This window comes from Eschscholzia californica, unplaced genomic scaffold (genome assembly GCF_041429995.1).
Source record: "Eschscholzia californica isolate CP2 unplaced genomic scaffold, dmEscCali1.0.p SCAF_1, whole genome shotgun sequence".
NCBI classification, from domain to species: Eukaryota; Viridiplantae; Streptophyta; class Magnoliopsida; order Ranunculales; family Papaveraceae; genus Eschscholzia; species Eschscholzia californica.
Window position 1 is genome coordinate 4,240,580 of NW_028238198.1, and position 20,161 is coordinate 4,260,740.

At 39.0% G+C, this 20,161-nt stretch overlaps 2 protein-coding genes, 1 non-coding gene and 1 pseudogene across 4 annotated transcripts; 2 read left to right on the forward strand and 2 right to left on the reverse strand.

Annotated features, from left to right (window-relative positions):
- Positions 1-265: 265 nt before the first annotated feature.
- Positions 266-2,834, reverse strand: LOC147563400 (leucoanthocyanidin reductase-like). Its single transcript, XM_086637471.1, has 5 exons — positions 2,498-2,834; positions 1,942-2,082; positions 1,613-1,850; positions 1,263-1,466; positions 266-685 (listed from the first exon to the last, which is right to left on the reverse strand). The coding sequence occupies exons 1-5, from the start codon at positions 2,717-2,719 to the stop codon at positions 441-443; spliced, it is 1,050 nt and encodes a 349-aa protein (XP_086493597.1). The 5' UTR covers positions 2,720-2,834; the 3' UTR covers positions 266-440.
- A 3,193-nt stretch (positions 2,835-6,027) lies between these two features.
- LOC147563401 (ESCRT-related protein CHMP1B pseudogene) lies at positions 6,028-7,054 on the reverse strand (annotated as a pseudogene). Its single transcript, XR_015223970.1, has one exon. The product of XR_015223970.1 is annotated as an ESCRT-related protein CHMP1B pseudogene (transcript).
- A 164-nt stretch (positions 7,055-7,218) lies between these two features.
- Positions 7,219-7,321, forward strand: LOC147563402 (U6 spliceosomal RNA). The gene has a single exon (XR_015231530.1). It is a non-coding gene; the product is annotated as a U6 spliceosomal RNA (small nuclear RNA).
- Positions 7,322-14,419: 7,098 nt separating this feature from the next.
- Positions 14,420-18,905, forward strand: LOC147563403 (uncharacterized). Its single transcript, XM_086657823.1, has 3 exons — positions 14,420-15,704; positions 17,061-18,248; positions 18,847-18,905. Exons 1-3 carry the CDS (start codon positions 14,420-14,422, stop codon positions 18,903-18,905), a joined length of 2,532 nt encoding a protein of 843 aa, XP_086513949.1.
- Positions 18,906-20,161: the final 1,256 nt, after the last annotated feature.

Genomic DNA, 20,161 nt, shown 5'->3' on the forward strand with positions numbered 1-20,161 from the left:
TTATTATTATTTTTGTTCAATCGGAACTTATAAAATTGAGGAATTTTAAATTTGAGGACTTGCATTAATGGAGATTCTTTTAAAGAGGGAGAAACAGAAGAAGATGAAAAGTTAAAAAAGACGATATATAAGGGACCAAAAGAGAAATAAAGAAAGGAAAAAAAAAAAAGACAAAAGGGCAGACCCAGAAAGTATAAATTTGACTTTTTGGTCGACGTCTTGGCATTGAAGCAAACTTAGGGGTCATGCAGGAAGCTGGTCACACTTTAGGGGGTCAATCTTGGAAACAACCCTTTTATTTAAATTATAGAACCCCAAACAACAATATACAGTGATATAATGGTTTTTTGTAGTCTCAACACCACTACGATATGCGGACATAATAAAATTTAACAAACCGATAATCGTATAAATCTGGTAGGGAACTATTAAGGATTGGATCAGGCACATACATCTACCATAGGATTTTGGGTTGTGACTTCATCATCAGCCACAGGTTGTTTGTCTAAAGGCATCTTAATTAGGTACTCGTCGAAGCAGTCACTGACTGTCTTAAAGGCGGTATCAGGATATAGAGAGGTAACTTCAATATCGTTTTCCCCATCAATGAAATAGTTAAGTTGGCAACCCTTTATGAAAATGTCATGGGTGAGCGATGCGACGATACTTTGTGGAATCTTCATCTCTGCAAGTAAATACATTGATCATTAGCACTAGCTTAGTTATATTAAAAAGATGTAAACAGGCCAAAACCTTCACCTGCCTAGGCTGGTCTATGGGCGAAAAGTGCCCAAGGGCCCATATCCCGTCACATTTACCCGAGTCCTGACCTGTCTGCACCCCATCTGGTCATGCTCTTCTGGCAGGCATGGCCAGGATTCAGGAGTCATGTTTTGTGATAATCCACGACTCAGGCCTGCTCAGTAGCCCTAATGCCCTCCTTGCCTGGCCCGATGGAAAAGTATCCACGGCTGCCCAATCGGGCATGTTTCCACCCCTAGACTGTATTGGCTACCAAAACAGGTCTCGGACCTGCTTGTGTAGCATATGATACTACTTGCTCCGGAAAAAAGGTTGAAGTCCTCCCCTTCCCTGCTATAAAATTATACATTGACGTATGTCCATGAGTGTGATAAATTGAGTCTTCCGGCCCAGCCTAGGAGTAGCCTGCCCCACCAATAGGTAGGCCAGACCATGCTTGCGCTACCCGACTCAATCGGCACCCCCAGTTACTTCCATTAAGAAGATTCTGTGCGACTAACCTTTGGCAGCTGCAAGAAGGTCCTCTTCTGTGACACTGACTCTGGGGAGACTCTTATGGATCTTCTTCTCCCAAAGTGATGCTAACTCATTTATACTAAGGCAGTTGCATGATGGTTTAAAATGAATAGATTTGTTGATCGTACGTTTGTCATCTATCAATTTCACTGTGAATTTTCCGATGTCTGTTCCCGCTACAAAATAAGCTGTTTATATATATATATATATATATATATATATATATATATATATATATATATATATATATATATGTATATATATCAAAATTGAGATTTTGTTGATCACAGACTGATAGAGTATACAACAATCATTAAGTGTGTTCAGATCATACCCTTAATGGTGCCATCACCATAGATCTGAAAGCGATCCAGCGGTGGGAGAAGCTCGGAAGGATGGGCATTATCATAGTAAGGCCAAGAAGCGATGGAGTTGCAACAGATGTAAGTGTACTGTATACCAGACTCTTCAACCAAACGTCGAACTCTTCGTTTTTCAATGTACATGGTGAGCCCCGGTTCTACTGGGTCAGCTTTATCGACATCGTGTCCGAACTCTGATGGCAAAAACCTCTGAAGGACCCGATTTCAAAAACATCTTTATTAACAATTCAAGTCTGACAAGAGGAACAAGAAAACAATCAGTTGAGTAGTTTATACATACCTTGACAGTACCAACAGCTTTAATGGCATGAACAAGGGGAAGCTGGTCTAAGATGTTAGCTCCACCAACAGCTGATATCACCACTTCAATCCTATAATCTTTTAATATCTTCTCCATCAATTCTTGATCATTTATGGAACCCTGAAACTTCCTTCTACCAAATTAGAGAACATAGTAGTGAGTGTAGAACTATGTGGTTGGGATCGTCCCGATTAACTCGTAGACCGTGTTACGAAAGGAGGTAGACCTAAGTAATCCCATGGCGAGACTAGAGGGCTGATTAACCTGAGTAATTGGTAGACAGGGTCGTGGTCGGAGCTAGTTAGACTAAATGTGTACATGACATACTGTATGCGTCACTGTGCTTGGGCTAGATTTTTGGGTCGTACATCACCGTTGTTTTTATGTAGTGTATGCATATATACACGGTCCAAAGGGTGGTCGATCACGAGCCAATTCCAGCTCAGGAATGGGATCATGTGGTTACCAGTGGCGAGGGAATCCTGGCCCCGGCTACTTAGCTAGAGAAGAAAAGAGATGAAGTACAACTACTTACATGTATAACAATGGCACCTCTCTCTTGAAGATTCTTAATGGTTCTAGCCTTACTCGGGTTAGTCGAACTAGACCGAGCAAGAAGATATGTGGGTCGACCGCAGTGAAGGCTAGCTTCCGCAATGAACCGGCCGATCAACCCGGTTGAGCCGACAATTAAGGTTCGACCCATGGGTGTTGCTTCATCAGTAACAGTGATGGAAAATGTAGCTGAGGGAGCCATATTTCTCTCTTAATTTTCTTGTGTTTAAGTATCTAACTAGTTATTAATAATTCAGGACTCAATAATTAAGTTGGTTTAGAGTGAGAGAGAAAGTGCAAATTCATATAATGGTATGGAAAACCTAATAGTCCAGACACATGATATATATAGAGATATTTGTTAGTAAGGGTAGGTAGTTGCTTGGTAGTTAGGTGTATAATTCAGCTTACTGCGTGTTTGGTCAGTGATTGTGATTAAACTTAAAATTTTGCTAATTAATCTCATCCTCAAATGTCATTATTTGGTTAGTCAAATTGGTTAATTTTTAGTATTCTCACTAATTGCATGGTTTTTTTCTTAATTAAGATATGTTTGGTGTACCTAATCAAATTTCTTGATGGTTTAACTTAAGACCATGGGACTGTAAATGTCAACAACGAATCCATAACGCAATGTTTATTACGCAATCACAAAGTTAATTAAGTAATATTTACGGTCATCCTTCACTTTCATCAGGTCCCGAGAGACCTAGGGTTGTCGAGGGGGAGGAGCTCGTGGTGAGTGAGAGAGATAAGTGATAGCTGTGATTGGGTGGTTGGTAAGGATGCGTATGCTGATGGTGAAGATGAAGAAGACCAATCCCTCGTCGAAAGAATCATGAATACAGTTTCTTGTGGTCTCTAACATTTCCAACCATTTTTTTTTGGGTTATTTTCCAAATAGTCCCCTACTTTATGACCAGCTTCCCGCGTAGCTCCCTATTTAATCGAAAATATCCAGATGGCTTCCTTTTCCGTTACCGTCAAATGTCAGTTAACTCTCTCTCCTCCATCTCATCACCTCTCTATGCCACATCATCCCTCTCGCCACCTCATCATCTTCTCTAATAAGGGTCATCGGACGACCAAAATTTTCGGCGACCTTTATACTTAAAAAAGAATATTATTTCTCTTTCTTCTCTTTCTCTCTTTCTCTCATTTTCTCTCTCCCCCTCTCCTTTTCTCTCTCTTCCTCTCTCTTCTCACTCTCTATTCTGGCCGGTGAAGGGAGGAGAGTAGGAGGAGAGAGAGAAAAGGAGAGGAGGAGGAGAGAAAAGAAAAGAAAAGAGAGGAAGAAGGAAGGAAAAGGAAGAAGAAAGAGAGAAAAAAAAATGTTTTTTTTTAAGTATGAAGGATGCCGGAAATTTTGATCGGTCGGCGACTTTATCAGAGAAGATGATGAGGGCGACAGGGATGACACTGCATAAAGAGGGTGATGAGATGGAGGAGATAGAGTTAACGGACATTTGACGGTAACGGAAAAAGAGGACCATCTGGATATTTTCAATAGTAAGAAGATACGCGAGAAGCTGGTCATAAAGTAGGAGTAATTTGAAAAATAACCCTTTTTTCCGGTAGAATTCGTGTTGACTAACTATGGATAATGTTGACAAGTGTTAGTTTTGTTTAAGTCTCAAATGCTCATTTTTTAATCTTTTCGTTCATACGTTCTGTCTTAAGACTCTTACAAGCTCCCTATACGAAGAAAAGAAAAGGCGTGTGAATAACAGTTTTCCTTATTGAGGTTGTTTCCATTTAACCTAATCTTTTTCATCCCCGTCAGGTTGTTTCCATTTAACCTAATCTTTCTGTGTTCTCGTCTCTAGTGTTCTTACATTATAGCTCCGCCTTCTCTTAATAACTCTAGAGTTTGTTTCATTCACGCAAAAGTAATTGAATGTCAAACTGTATTGTTTCTCACGGTAAAAGGGAACAATCTTTTGTAGTTTTGTTTAACTCGTCTTTAGCTTGGAGGACAATTTGGTCTCATCTTCTTCATCTAAAAATTAGGGTTCTGCCTAGGGTTCCTTATTTTCAGTTAGAAGTTTGATAAGGCGTCGATTTCTACTAGACTTCATAGAGATGATGCACCATTACAGTCTTATCTCCTTTCTCGTACTTCAACAGAAGAACAAAAGCAATGCCTGTAATCATACTAACGACAGAAATCTCTTCAACATCTCGGCCTTGACAAGATTTTTGGTGGCAGTAACGGACACACCTTTCAGGGAAAGATTGTTAAAGTAAACATCATCAATCTATTGAAGAATGTGGAGTTGCCCTTCTATATGGAAAATTAATCGAAGAGGGACAAGAACTCATGGTTTATGGAGAGAACAGCCAAAGAAACGGCCCTTTCGTCATTAGCCACCAAAAGTCACAGATCAAGCACTTGGACAAGTCACATTCTTTTATACAAGATGGAATGACTTTAGAGCTTTTAATGAGGAATACACATAGAACACATTCATCTCGACTGAGGTATAAGAATTTAGAACATGAAGATAATCGATGCCGTGAAAACTGTTGGGATTATGTATAAGTTCCATTCTTAGAGCTTTTCCGTTAGGTAATGTTTGTCTCTTTTGTAAGTTAGATTTGAAATCCAGCTCGAGGTTTGTATTGACTCGACTGAGATCTCAGACTGGTTGTTTGTGTCAAACTACTCATAATTCACCAATGAGAAAAAAGAAACTAAAAGAAAAAAGAGACCACCTTAGTGTTCGACTGATGTTTCACCTATTATTAAGGTTTACAGGATGCATGAGATAAAAAAGAATGTGATTTATCTGCAGTACTCGTGTGCAAGCAATCATTCCTAGGTTCACTTACAGAGAGTTGCATCTTCTTTTAGCTTGATCATTCTGTTACTTAGACATCGGACCATTCGATAATGAGTTATGACAACTAAATCTGCACGGAGGTTTGACATAGGATATTCGTTTACCTAGATATTAGTTGATCCTAGAGAGCCTTGGACAACTAAACTTGGTTACTAACCGACTTATAGGAATTTAGTCCGGTCCTTCAAGATTGAGAGAGCCCTGGTCGAAAAGTCCTAATCTATAATTCTATTAAGAGATACTTTAGCTATTCCTCATCCTTGGTGATCTCTTTGAACTTCAAAAAATGTATTTTCGACTCCTAGAAGCTAAGTACGGCCAAATGTCAGAGCTTCTATTACTTGATACTTACCATGCTAGTCGACAATGTCAGTGTTCGTCGGGTGGTGGTCTTTTTCCTTTTTCATTGTTTGAACCCTAATCGTATGACTCAAACGGCCACAAAACCAACCCAAATCTTCCATTCAGAGAAAGACAAACACAAACGTTCAGAAATCTCAATCGGCCAATTCATATCTTGAGTACGATTTCAGTATCTAACAAATACTACCTTAGCTACCCTGAGGAAATAGCATAAATATATAGAAATCGTAATTGGAAAATCATTTTCTAAACTATCAAATTCACTAACTTAGCCGTTCAAATTACGATTAAGTTAAAATCGATATAACCCAAGATTCATTCGTTCATTCATTTAGGGCTCTAATCAATAACACGAAAAAGAACATAAATTGCCACAAGATTCAAACTTCAGATAAAATTACAATCATCAAATCATGATCCATGATAATTCTAAGCTTCAGTTATCAGATTAAGAACTTAAACATTCTAAATTGTCAACAACTAAAACCCTTAATCTTGTAAAAAAACACATACTAAATCCACATCATAAGCATATACACAAATTAGCTAAAACCCAAAAGAGGATTTAAAGATATATTTTTACCCTCTTGATTTCAGTTCCTCCAGACGCCGTGAAAGATCATCTTCTCCAGCTTTCTCCGGCGTATTCTTAACCGGAATGGCATGTCCAGCCGCCTGAGGTAATCCAACTGAAACTTCTAATCCATAATCATCAGCAACTTGTTGCATCAAACTATTAACATCTCCTTCAGGTGTTGATAAAGAAGTACTTCCAGCCATTGAACTTTCCATAAACTCAGATTGAACTTCCATATTAACAAATTGTTTCTCAAATTGATCCATTGTTTCAGACATTTTCTGTAAATTTGATGTAGCTAAAGATGATTCTAATGATTTCACAATAGATCCCATTGATTTACTAATTGTGTTCATCTTAGCTTGAGTATCAAGACGAGAAACAACCGCATCAAGACGAGATGAAAGACGAAGGTAATTTAATTGTTCGTTTCTTTTACGGATTGAATTTTCAGCATAGATTCGAGCTCCATCCATATTACCTTTCTCGATTGCTTTTTTGATTTTGAGTTTTTCGGATTTCTCTTCTTTTTCGCACTTTCTAGCTTGACGTTGAAGACTCTTTGATGTGAATTTGAGTTCGAAGATCTGGTTTAGAAGTTTATCTGTGTTTCCCATGGCCGATTGATGAGAGTTATCGAAGTAGTAGTATTTGATCGATCAATTTATTATCTTCCCCAATTCGCAGAGTTGAAGATTAGGGTTAGGGTTTCGTGTGAGGATCTATCTGACTTGACTACTATATCGATTTTTTTATCATTAAAAAGCCAAACGCGTTAGCGCGTTCATCCGATTGGGCTGGTGAAACTGGGCCTGGATAAGGGGTTTCATTATGAGGCCCAAGGTTGTGTGGTATTGGATGCAGGTAGGATTAGTCCCACACTGGTAGCATTGGAGAAACAGGGTAAATTGTTATAGCGTCCCTTCGGGGACATCCAATAAAATTGGAACGATACGGAGAAGATTAGCATGGCCCCTGCACAAGGATGACACGCACAAATCGAGAAATGGTCCAATTCTTTTTGTCATTTTCGGTTTCAAGGGGAGTTTGAACTCGGTATGCATCAAACCTCTGACCTTGAGATCAGAAACAAAATTGTTTTTTTTTTTTTTTTTTGGAAATAAACTTCATTGCTAAGCTGAGAAACAGAAAGTGAAAAACAATACAACATGAAGTTTAAAAACAAAGACAACATGGCAAATGATGGGAACCAAATTAAATCATCTTTGCATGTGTTGTTGGGCTGTCAAGTGGGCCTCTGAGTTTGCTTCACGGTGGCAAAAGACAAGTCTATTGTTGGGTTGGGCCTTGAACAGTTCTCTGGCTTCCATCACGCTGCTACGAATACGCCACGGGGGCTCTTCTTGTCCGTCGGATACGACCCGTGTAATGAGTTGGCTGTCGCCCTCATATATAATGTCTCTTTGCCCTAAAGTATTTCCAATTTCAAGAGCAAAGATGAGGGCTCTGAGTTCACTCTCCATGGCCGAACCAGATCTGATGGCTTTTCCTTCCCTTCTAATGATTTCCTCTTGATGATTCCTCACTATAATCCCCACAGCAGCCTTAGTCTCTCTATATGCTCCATCATAATTTATTTTTAGTTTGTTTTCCGGTGGTGGAGACCATACCGAAGTTAGATCTGCTTGTTCTTGATGTAATGATGAGTTGTTAGTCAGATCCCGAGCTTTCCTTCTCGCAAGAAGAACTATGTGGTTCAGATCTATCGTCTTGTGTTGAAAAACCATATTGTTCCTCCCTTTCCAATACTCCCACAGCAGGTAAATATAGAAGACCGATCTTTTTTCATTTTTATTATCCTTTACCAGCTCCTGAATGAATTGTTTTTCGTTTGAGTGAGGTGGTGGTGTTTGAAAGCGAGTGGCTAAGACACAGAGCTCTTTGAACTTCGGACAAGCGTAGAAGAGATGAGTGGAAGTTTCCTCATCTGTTTCACATAACACACATCTTGAATCTATGTAAGGATTTCCTTTTCTGATGCTATTTTTGAGAGGTAACCCTTCACTCACTAGTCTCCATAAAAACATGAGTACTTTTGGTTCAACTTGGTTTAATTTCCATATTTTGGACCAAGGGAAATCATGTGTAGCCCTCTGGCTTGATTCATTTGTTATAATACCTCTGTAGTACGATTTTGCCGTGAAAATTCCTTTGATTTGAGGTGTCCAGATAAGCTTGTCTTCCGGTAAAAGTGGGTCTATCTTGATTTTCAATATTTCTTCTGCTGAATCTTTATCGAAATAATTGTTTATCAATCCAATATTCCATTGATTGTTTAACATTAGTTCCGATACATAATACTTCTGTGATTGACATTGATGATTGACTTGTGGAATGAACCCTTCTATGGTAGGTACCCATGGGTCAGTTTCTATTCGAACACCTCTGCCATTTCCCACCTCCCAGCAGCTATTCTTCCTGATATTTTCTCGAACCAGCAGCATAGAGGTCCAGATTGATGAAGAATTTTGTTTCTTTGTAGTGGTCCAGTAATCATCAATATTGTAATATTTTGCTTTTAGTATTTTGGCCCACAGTGATTGTGGTTCAGTGATGAATCTCCAGGCTAACTTAGCCACCAAGGATTCATTCACTTTAACCAGTGACCTTATGCCCAGACCTCCCAGTTCCTTGGGTTTTTGAATGAGCTCCCAAGGAAGAAAATGCATTTTATGTTTATCTTCATCTTGATCCCACCAAAAGTTACGTTCTAGCCTCTCTAAACTGTTTAAGGTCCCTCGAGGAATGAAAGAGAGGCTAAGAAAGTAAGTGCAAATGGGATTTAAAGCTGCCTTAATAAGTGTTGTTCTCCCTGCCTGAGACATTAGTTTTTTCTTCCATCCTGCCAGTTTGGCTTTAAATTTATCGACCAGAAACTCGTGGGATTTGATTCTGTGATTTGGTTTTAGTAGGAGAGTGCCTAGGTATTTATCTGAGTCCTTCATAACTGTGGTGTTGAGTTTAGAAAGAAAAAGTTCTCTGGTTTCAGAGGTCACACCTGAGCTGAAGTAAAGGGAGGATTTGTTGTAGTTTACTGCCTGCCCGGAGAATCCAGTATAGAGGTCCATAATCTGTTGCACTGCCTCTAGATTTGATAATGTAGCGTCTCCTAGAATAAGTAGATCATCTGCAAAGAGTAAATGAGAGACTCTAGGGGCCTCTCTGTTAACTCTGTATCCTTCAAATAGAGAGTTACATTCAAATTGGTTAATAAGAATTGATAAGGCTTGAGAACACAGAATAAAAAGATATGGGGACAGCGGGCAACCCTGTCTCAGTCCTCTTGTTGATTTAAAATTCCCATATTGCTTTCCATTGATTAATATGCTGAATGTAGGAGTAGAGATGCAATTCATAATAAGAGAGACAAGCAGTACCGGTACCCCCATGTGTAGCAAGACTGACTTTAAGAAGTCCCAATTTACTCTGTCATATGCCTTGGCCATATCGATTTTAAGTGCAAACGCTCCTTTTTTTGATTTTGATAATTTCATGGAATGTAGACTTTCATGGGCTATAACAAGGTTGTCCGTAATCTGTCTGTTGGGGACGAAAGCACTTTGGTTGTCACTGATTTTGTCATCTATCATTAGCCTCAATCGATTCGCAATCAACTTTGTGATGATCTTATAACTGGTATTACATAAGGCTATCGGTCTGAAGTCAACTGCCATTGTTGGGTTCCCGGATTTTGGAATCAAAACCAGGTTTGTATGATTAATAGCTGGGTCGATTTCTCCTTGAATGAAGGCTTGCTGGACCGATCTGATGATGTCTGGGCCAATAATGTTCCAACCATTCTGGTAAAAGAGGGGTGGAAATCCATCAGGGCCTGGACTCTTCATTGGTCCCATGTCAAATACAGCTGTTTTGATTTCATCTTCTGTTGGAGTCCTCGATAGGGAGTGTTGATCCTCACCCGAAAATGTCTTATATTCCTGTAATACCTCAGTTGGAGTCGAAATTACCGGCTCTGCATTGAACAAGATCTGAAAGTGCTCCACCATATGTTGTGCTATTTCATTTTCCTGGACTATCTGTTCCCCATTTGGTTTGACAATGTATTGAATGTGATTCTTTTTCCGGCGGATAGCATTAGCCGTATGAAAGGCTTTTGTATTTCTGTCGCCGTTGAGGGCCCAAAATTGTCTTGTACGCTGCTCCAATTTAGTTCTCTGCATTTCCTCCAAGTATAACAGTTCTTCTTGGAGTTGAGATTCCCTCTCTAAGGAGTTTGCTGAGGGAGTTAGACATTGGTTTTGTTTCAGTTGATCCCGTAATACTTTTAGTCTTCTTTCTAAATTGCCGAAAGCAGCCCGGCTCCACTCTTTAAGATCTGATTTGATACATTGTAGTTTTTCCGCTATTGGGTTGGTGTATTGGTTCCAGCACTCGTCCAATTTTTCCGAATAAGACTGATGCTTTGTCCAAAATGCTTCAAATCGTTCTAGGCTTGGGCCTGTAACCATATGCACTTCTGTTTTAAGTAAAATTGGGCAATGGTCGCTGTTGTACCTTGGTAAATGGAATACACCGGCATTTTGGTAGTGATCAAGCCAACTTGAGTCAGCCATGACTCTGTCTAATCTCTCTTTTGTTAGTTGAGCCATGTTTCTGTTGTTGGACCAGGTGTAAGCTGGTCCGTTATAACCCAAGTCTATTAATCCGGTCTCGGAGATAAAATTTGCAAATTGATTGGCAAAAGGAATAGACGTAGATCCACCCCATTTATCTTTCCTGTCACAAATCGCATTCATATCTCCCATGCATAGGTAAGGCGATGAAGTATTGCCAATACGGTTTTTCAAATTCTGCCAGAAAGATGGTCTATCCCCAACACTAGGAGGACCATAGATAGCAAATAAGTTCCAGTTAAAGGTAGCATCGCTGACCTGTCCGTGGATTAAATTCACCGAAGCGTCTATAATGTTCATTTTAACTGAAGACGTCCAGAATAGGGCTGTACCGCCACTGAATCCCACAGCCGGAATAAAACAACTATTAATTAGATCATACCTGTTTAGGTGGAGAGTAGTTGGTAACTGATGTAATCTTGTTTCGGAAAGGAAAAGTACATCTGGCTTTACCGATCGGAGGAACTGGTTGAGTGTGTGGGTTGTCGAGGAGTTCCCCAATCCTCGACAGTTCCAAGAGAGAACTAACATTTGCCTTGCGGCTCTTTGGGAGCAGCCGCCACGACCCTTTCATTTGCATCAGCTGTTGTTATTTCCATGTTTTTTGGCATTTTTGATGATGATAAACTTGTCTCTTGGTTTTTAGCAAGTCTTTTAAGAGATCTACGTAAGGTACCCAAGTTAGGAGATTCCGGTTCTGAGGTGTCCTCTTCCATAGATGTGTCTGTTGAGCTTCCCATTAGTTGTTGTGGGCCCTCTCTAATCATGAGTTGTGATAAGGCCTTATTGCTGGTAGTTGTGTTTCTCAACAAGTTGTTACGTACTGTTTGAAAGGGAGTGGGGTTGGCGGGGTCCACAAAAACCCCCCTGTTCCCCACTACTCCCAAGTGATCAGAGAGCATGGCATCTCCCCTAGCTGTCTTCCCACGAACTGCCATCACGGTTGAAGTGCCACCTGTCAATGGGTTGGATCCACCTGTTCCTGTAGTAACCGTCTGTTGTGTCGGACCACCGGTGGTCGGAGCTATTCCTCCGATGGTTGATTGAACCTGTAAAATTTCTTCGAAGAGAGATAAGGAGGGATGAGATTGGTTACTTTTACCTTTGAGTTCCCACAATTGGAGGACTTTGAAATCTTCTGGATATTTTGGATTTGCCTTTTCTAAAATTAATTCCTGTTTTTCTTTGGAAAGATTTGGAGTGAGGAGATCCAGAAGTTTTAGCCGGTTTGGACAAAAAGTTATAATATGACCCAGATAGCCACAATAGTTGCAAAACCTTCCCAGACGTTCAAATCTGAGGCTGATCATCCGTGAGACTCCCCCTTGTTGTAATTGGACTACTTTTGGTAAAGGTTCGATGATGGAGATTTCAACTTTCACTCGTCCATAACTGGACCATTTTGTTGCTTCTTCCACTGTCGCCGGCACAAATCGCCCCAAGACTCCTGCTAGAAAATTGATTGTAGTGGCATTTAATAGTTTGTTGGGTAGACCATGAAGTTGAATGTAGAACCATGCATGGGTGAACTCATGATCGATCGGAGATTTTTCTGGTTCACATTTTTCCACAAGGATCATGTCATCCCTTATAATCCAGGGAGATCTCTTTGTTGGAATCGGCACTTAGCTCAAAAGGAGCTGGACCGGTTTTTCCTTAATTTGAGGTACTTATATTCATCGGAATCTCGATCAAGACGTCTAGTTGGATTCGTCTCGTCGAGCTCTTGAATTTAGACTCAAATTTTGTCCAAATCCGATTCCGTATGAGTGAGTTATTACAAAATTCGTTTGGTATGGGTACCATTAACTCAAAACCGAGATTTTGAGTTAGTACCACATTTACGAAGGAGGAAACATTTTATTTCCTTATATAGAACCTTCCATATATTTATGGTATGTTCTTTAAAATAGAAAGGTGACTCACGTGGTTTGCACCACGCAAACCACGCACGCGCACGCGCGGCGTGGGCGAATGGGCGTTTAGGGCGCTTGCACTTACGCATCGTCGCGAGGAGCGATTGGAGCCTTGGATTTTACGATCATAGATATGATCTGACGGTCAGGATATTTGGCGCTCTTTAAGATAGATCCGTTAAGATCTGACGGTCAACATGGCACCCGAAAACCAACAGACAAATATGACTGTTGGGAAGCATCCATTCTTTTCTAAGGCACCTGTCTGAAGTGTCACCAATACTTCTATAAATACCAAACAAAATCCAGCAAACAAAACACGAAAGTTTTAGCATTCAAAGTTACAAGAGATGGTAATCATGACTTACCATCGTCGCGAGGAGCGATTGGAGCCTTGGATTTTACGATCATAGATATGATCTGACGGTCAGGATATTTGGCATCGTCGCGAGGAGCGATTGGAGCCTTGGATTTTACGATCATAGATATGATCTGACGGTCAGGATATTTGGCGCTCTTTAAGATAGATCCGTTAAGATCTGACGGTCAACATGGCACCCGAAAACCAACAGACAAATATGACTGTTGGGAAGCATCCATTCTTTTCTAAGGCACCTGTCTGAAGTGTCACCAATACTTCTATAAATACCAAACAAAATCTAGCAAACAAAACACGAAAGTTTTAGCATTCAAAGTTACAAGAGATGGTAATCATGACTTACCATCGTCGCGAGGAGCGATTGGAGCCTTGGATTTTACGATCATAGATATGATCTGACGGTCAGGATATTTGGCATCGTCGCGAGGAGCGATTGGAGCCTTGGATTTTACGATCATAGATATGATCTGACGGTCAGGATATTTGGCGCTCTTTAAGATAGATCCGTTAAGATCTGACGGTCAACATGGCACCCGAAAACCAACAGACAAATATGACTGTTGGGAAGCATCCATTCTTTTCTAAGGCACCTGTCTGAAGTGTCACCAATACTTCTATAAATACCAAACAAAATCCAGCAAACAAAACACGAAAGTTTTAGCATTCAAAGTTACAAGAGCATTTAGAGTTTAAGAAGTCAAGTCATCTGTCGTTCTTACTGCTTGTTCTAAGTTCGCACGCTTTCAGAAAAACGAAGTACTCTTAGTCGTCACACTGAAAGGTACAGCCGTTGTATCCTGGGAGACAAACACCTTACTGGTTTTAGTACTAATACCAGGGTGTTCACTGTCTTAAGGAAAGAGACAACTCGACTCGGCTTTCTCTCTCTAACTTTTTAGTTTATCATTGTTTTAAATTATATTAGTTTTTCTTTTCTTGTTTAATCTGTTAGAATACAGTAACACTTTTAGAATTAAAGTTATCTCTGAATTTATTTCAGAAAGACACTGTAAAGTGTATCCCTGTTTTTATTAAAACAGGAAGACCAGATTCTTGGTTTTTTCATAATACCAGTCAAACAACAATCTTAAGACAGTGAAATTGTTATCTTTTTGTTTTTCTGGTTGAAACAAAAAATTAATTTGTTCTGTTATTTTGATTATCAGAAAATGGCAACAACCACAGAATCCGTTGTTAAGCAAGTTGGTCCAACTCACGCAGAGAAACCAGAGAAGTTTTCTGGAGTTGACTTTAAGCGTTGGCAACAAAAGATGTTGTTCTATTTGACTACTTTAGGGTTAGTCAAGTACCTATCTGAACCGAAGCCGACTCTTGAAAGGGATGGAGATGTTCAGCATGTATCTGCAATTGAAGCATGGAAGCACTCAGACTTTCTATGTAAGAATTACATTCTTAACTCACTGGAAAATGGTTTATACAATGTCTATTATGGTATAGACACGGCTAAGGAACTCTGGGAGACCTTGGCTAATAAATATAAAACTGAAACAGCAGGAGTTAAGAAATTTATAGTGGGTAGATTTCTGGATTTTAAAATGACTGATATTAAACCAGTAATGGTTCAAGTCCAGGAATTTCAACTTCTCTTACAAGAATTAAAGTCTGAGAATATGGTTGCAAATGAATCATTCCAAGTGAGGGCTATGATTGAAAAACTACCTCCATCTTGGAAGGATTTTAAGAACTACTTGAGACATAAGAACAAAGAAATGTCTCTTGAAGAAATTATCCTCAAGTTAAGAATTGAAGAGGATAGTCGTAATGCAGAAAAGAAGATAGATAAGATTGGGTCTTCTTCTGCAAAAGTCAACATGGTTGAGGGTGAATCAAACCCCAAACAGAAAAGAAAAAGAATGAGGCCAGGTAAGCCATCAAAGAAAAATGACCGCTTTGATGGTACTTGTCACAATTGTGGCAAAAAGGGTCATTTTGCTAGAGATTGTCGTACTAAAAACGGCAAATTCAATAAGAACAAGAAGGCTAAAAATCAGGCCTCTCTTGTGGAAGATGAAGAACTCCAAAACCTATGTGCTTTGGTTACTGGAATGGAGGAAGAAATAGAAGAAGTAACAGAAGACCTTCAGAACCTTAATATATGTAATGTAGTTTCTGAAGTCAACTTGGTTGGTGGAAATCCAAGTGATTGGTGGGTTGATACAGGAGCCACTAAACATATTTGTGGAGACAAAAACTTGTTTTCTACATATACCAAAATTCCAGAAGGAGAAACCCTCTTTATGGGAAATGCTTCTACTACTCAAGTTGCTGGAAAAGGGAAGGTAGTCCTGAAATTCACATCAGGAAAAGAAGTTACCCTCAACGATATATTTCATGCACCAGATATTCGTAAGAATTTGGTATCTGGTTCCTTGCTTTCAAAAAATGGGTTCAAGCTAGTATTTGAGTCTAATAATTTTGTATTAAGCAAGAGTGGTATGTATGTGGGTAAGGGTTATCTATGTGGGGGGTTATTCAAGATGAATGTAATAACTGTATCTCCAAAAATTATTAATAAAAATAATGTTGCTTATATTGTTGTTGATTCTTGTAGTATTTGGCATAAAAGACTTGACCATGTAAATAACCATTCATTAAAGAAGTTAATGAATATGGATTTAATCCCAAGATTCGAAGTTGACACTAAAGAAAAGTGTCAAACATGTGTCGAGTCTAAATCAACAAAAACTTCATTTCATTCCATAGAAAGAAATACAGAACCATTAGATTTAATACACAGTGACATATGTGATTTAAAATTGGTTCAAACTAGAGGTGGAAAGAAATACTTTATTACTTTCATTGACGATTCTACTCGTTACTGTTATGTTTACTTACTTAGAAGTAAAGATGAAGCAGTAGAGAAGTTTGAACTTTATAAAAATGAAGTAGAAAATCAACTTAACAAAAAGATAAAAGCACTAAGAAGTGACAGAGGAGGAGAATATGAATCTCCCTTTAAAGAATTATGTGCCAAAAGTGGCATTATTCATCAAACGACAGCTCCATACACACCTCAACAAAATGGTGTAGCCGAGCGTAAAAACAGAACCTTAAAAGAGATGATGAATGCTTTGTTACTAAGTTCTGGTTTACCACAGAACTTGTGGGGGGAGGCTTTACTCACAGCAAACCATCTACTAAATAGATTGCCCCATAGAAAAACAGGAAAAATACCATATGAAATATGGAAAGAAAGGAAACCTTCTTTTAAATTCACAAAAGTGTGGGGGTGCCTTGCAAAGGTATTAGTCCCTCTTCCTAAAAGAGTCAAGATAGGACCAAAGACAATAGATTGTGTATATATAGGACCTGCTATGAATAGTGGTGCTTATAGGTTTTTAGTACACAAATCAGAAATATCAGACATTCATCCAAATACTATTTTAGAATCAAGGGATGCTGAGTTCTTTGAACACATCTTTCCTTATAAACAAAATTTGGATAAATATTCTGAAACCAGAAAACGTGATAGGGAACAAGATACCCAAATTCCAGAAACATCTCAAAGAGATAGTACGGATGAAAAAGAAAATGAGGTTGAACCTCGAAAAAGTAAAAGGATAAAGGTAGCTAAGACTTTTGGTCCTGATTTTCTCACCTATATGGTTGAGAATGAGCCTCAGACATTCACGGAAGCAATGGCTACCCCAGAAGCTCCATTCTGGAAAGAAGCTGTAAATAGTGAAATAGATTCCATTATGCAAAATCATACATGGGAAATTGTAGATCTTCCACCTGGATGTAAGCCTTTAGGTTCCAAATGGATTTTTAAAAAGAAATTAAAAACAGATGGATCTATTGACAAATACAAGGCAAGACTTGTGGCAAAAGGTTTTCGACAACGAGAAGGATTGGACTATTTCGATACCTACTCTCCGGTGAGTCGAATAACCTCTATAAGAATGTTAGTATCCTTAGCATCCTTATATAACTTGGAAATTCACCAGATGGATGTGAAAACAGCTTTTTTAAATGGGCAATTAGAAGAAGAAATCTATATGAACCAGCCTGAAGGGTTTGTGGTTCCTGGCCAAGAAAAGAAAGTCTGTAGATTAGTGAAATCACTATATGGGTTGAAACAGGCCCCAAAACAATGGCATGTTAAATTTGATAATACATTATTATCAAATGGATTCCAAATAAATGAATGTGACAAATGTGTCTATATTAAGAACACAAATAAAGGGTGTGTTATTCTGTGTCTATATGTAGATGACATGCTAATTATGGGAAATAACTTAGATGTCATCAACACTACTAAGAAAATGCTTTCTAAGAATTTCGATATGAAAGATTTAGGAAAAGCAGAAGTAATCTTGGGGATCAAACTTACTAAGACTAGTAAAGGGATAAGTTTATCTCAAACTCATTATGTAGAAAAAATATTAGAAAAATTTAGTAAACATGATCTCAAGACTGTAGTAACTCCATTAGACCCAAGTATTCATCTTATGAAGAATACTGGGAATGGAGTAAGACAATTAGAATACTCAAGGATTATAGGAAGCCTTATGTATTTAATGAATTGTACTAGACCAGACATAGCTCTTTCGGTTAGTAAACTAAGCAGATTTACTAGTAATCCAAGTAGTACTCACTGGGATGCCATAACAAGGTTGTTACGGTATTTACGGTATACAAAGGATTATGAACTCCATTATACCAAGTACCCAGAAGTACTTGAAGGATATTGTGATGCAAATTGGATATCCGATACCGATGATACAAGATCAACCAGTGGTTATGTATTTACACTGGGAGGGGCTGCCATATCTTGGAAATCTTCTAAGCAAACTTGTATTGCTAGATCAACGATGGATTCAGAATTCATTGCTTTGGATAAAGCTGCAGAAGAAGCCGAGTGGCTTAGACAGTTTTTAGAAGATATACCAATATGGCCTAAGCCTGTGCCTGCAATCAAGATTCATTGTGATAATCAAGCTGCGATTGCTCAGGCACATAGTAAAATGTATAATGGTAAGTCTCGACACATCCGTCGAAGACATAATACCGTGAAGCAATTACTCTCTGAAGGAGTTATTACAATAGATTATGTAAAATCTAAAGAAAACCTAGCTGATCCTTTCACTAAGGGACTGCCTAGAGATCTTGTAATTGCTTCATCAAGGGGAATGGGTTTACTGCCTAAAGTAAATGAGTAAAGGCATAATGAAACCCTACCTAGAAGACTGGAGATCCCACGATCTAGGTTCAAAGGGAAACTGAAGTTATATCCTGACTCGAACAAAACACTGGAAGAGAATTTTTTTTTTCTCTTTCCCATTCCTAGGATGAAATCAGTGTTGTCTGCAATGCAGAGGTTAAGCTTACAGCTTTTAATGTGTCCGAAAAATTTAGAAATTTGTCTATAAGGAAGGTATAGCAGTGTACCTAAGTAGGAAACACCTATATGTGTGGGAATTGGTGTCGGTTCTATGAGAAGGTCGTATTAGGCTGACTTCTCTAATGCACACACGAAACTAGGAACGTTCATGACCGCAAAGAACACAACCGAGAACTTAGAACAAGTAAGGAATTAGCTGTGTGTTAATTATATTTGGCTTACAATTACCAGGACTCAGTTCAAGACTAACAGTTCACTGTTGTCCTTGTAAACCTGATAGTTATCACTAGGAAAGGTTCAAAGCTTTAAAGCCACCTTCATCCGATGCAGCGACATTCCGCGTAAGAACCACTGTCTGTCAGCATTTTAGCATAGTAAGGTCAGTCAGTTTGCTGTGATTTCGAACATGTAATAATCATTCATGTGGGGGATTGTTGGAATCGGCACTTAGCTCAAAAGGAGCTGGACCGGTTTTTCCTTAATTTGAGGTACTTATATTCATCGGAATCTCGATCAAGACGTCTAGTTGGATTCGTCTCGTCGAGCTCTTGAATTTAGACTCAAATTTTGTCCAAATCCGATTCCGTATGAGTGAGTTATTACAAAATTCGTTTGGTATGGGTACCATTAACTCAAAACCGAGATTTTGAGTTAGTACCACATTTACGAAGGAGGAAACATTTTATTTCCTTATATAGAACCTTCCATATATTTATGGTATGTTCTTTAAAATAGAAAGGTGACTCACGTGGTTTGCACCACGCAAACCACGCACGCGCACGCGCGGCGTGGGCGAATGGGCGTTTAGGGCGCATTGGGCGCTTTTGAGGCGCCCGCACGCACTTTGCACTTTGCACTTTGCACTTACGCATCGTCGCGAGGAGCGATTGGAGCCTTGGATTTTACGATCATAGATATGATCTGACGGTCAGGATATTTGGCGCTCTTTAAGATAGATCCGTTAAGATCTGACGGTCAACATGGCACCCGAAAACCAACAGACAAATATGACTGTTGGGAAGCATCCATTCTTTTCTAAGGCACCTGTCTGAAGTGTCACCAATACTTCTATAAATACCAAACAAAATCCAGCAAACAAAACACGAAAGTTTTAGCATTCAAAGTTACAAGAGCATTTAGAGTTTAAGAAGTCAAGTCATCTGTCGTTCTTACTGCTTGTTCTAAGTTCGCACGCTTTCAGAAAAACGAAGTACTCTTAGTCGTCACACTGAAAGGTACAGCCGTTGTATCCTGGGAGACAAACACCTTACTGGTTTTAGTACTAATACCAGGGTGTTCACTGTCTTAAGGAAAGAGACAACTCGACTCGGCTTTCTCTCTCTAACTTTTTAGTTTATCATTGTTTTAAATTATATTAGTTTTTCTTTTCTTGTTTAATCTGTTAGAATACAGTAACACTTTTAGAATTAAAGTTATCTCTGAATTTATTTCAGAAAGACACTGTAAAGTGTATCCCTGTTTTTATTAAAACAGGAAGACCAGATTCTTGGTTTTTTCATAATACCAGTCAAACAACAATCTTAAG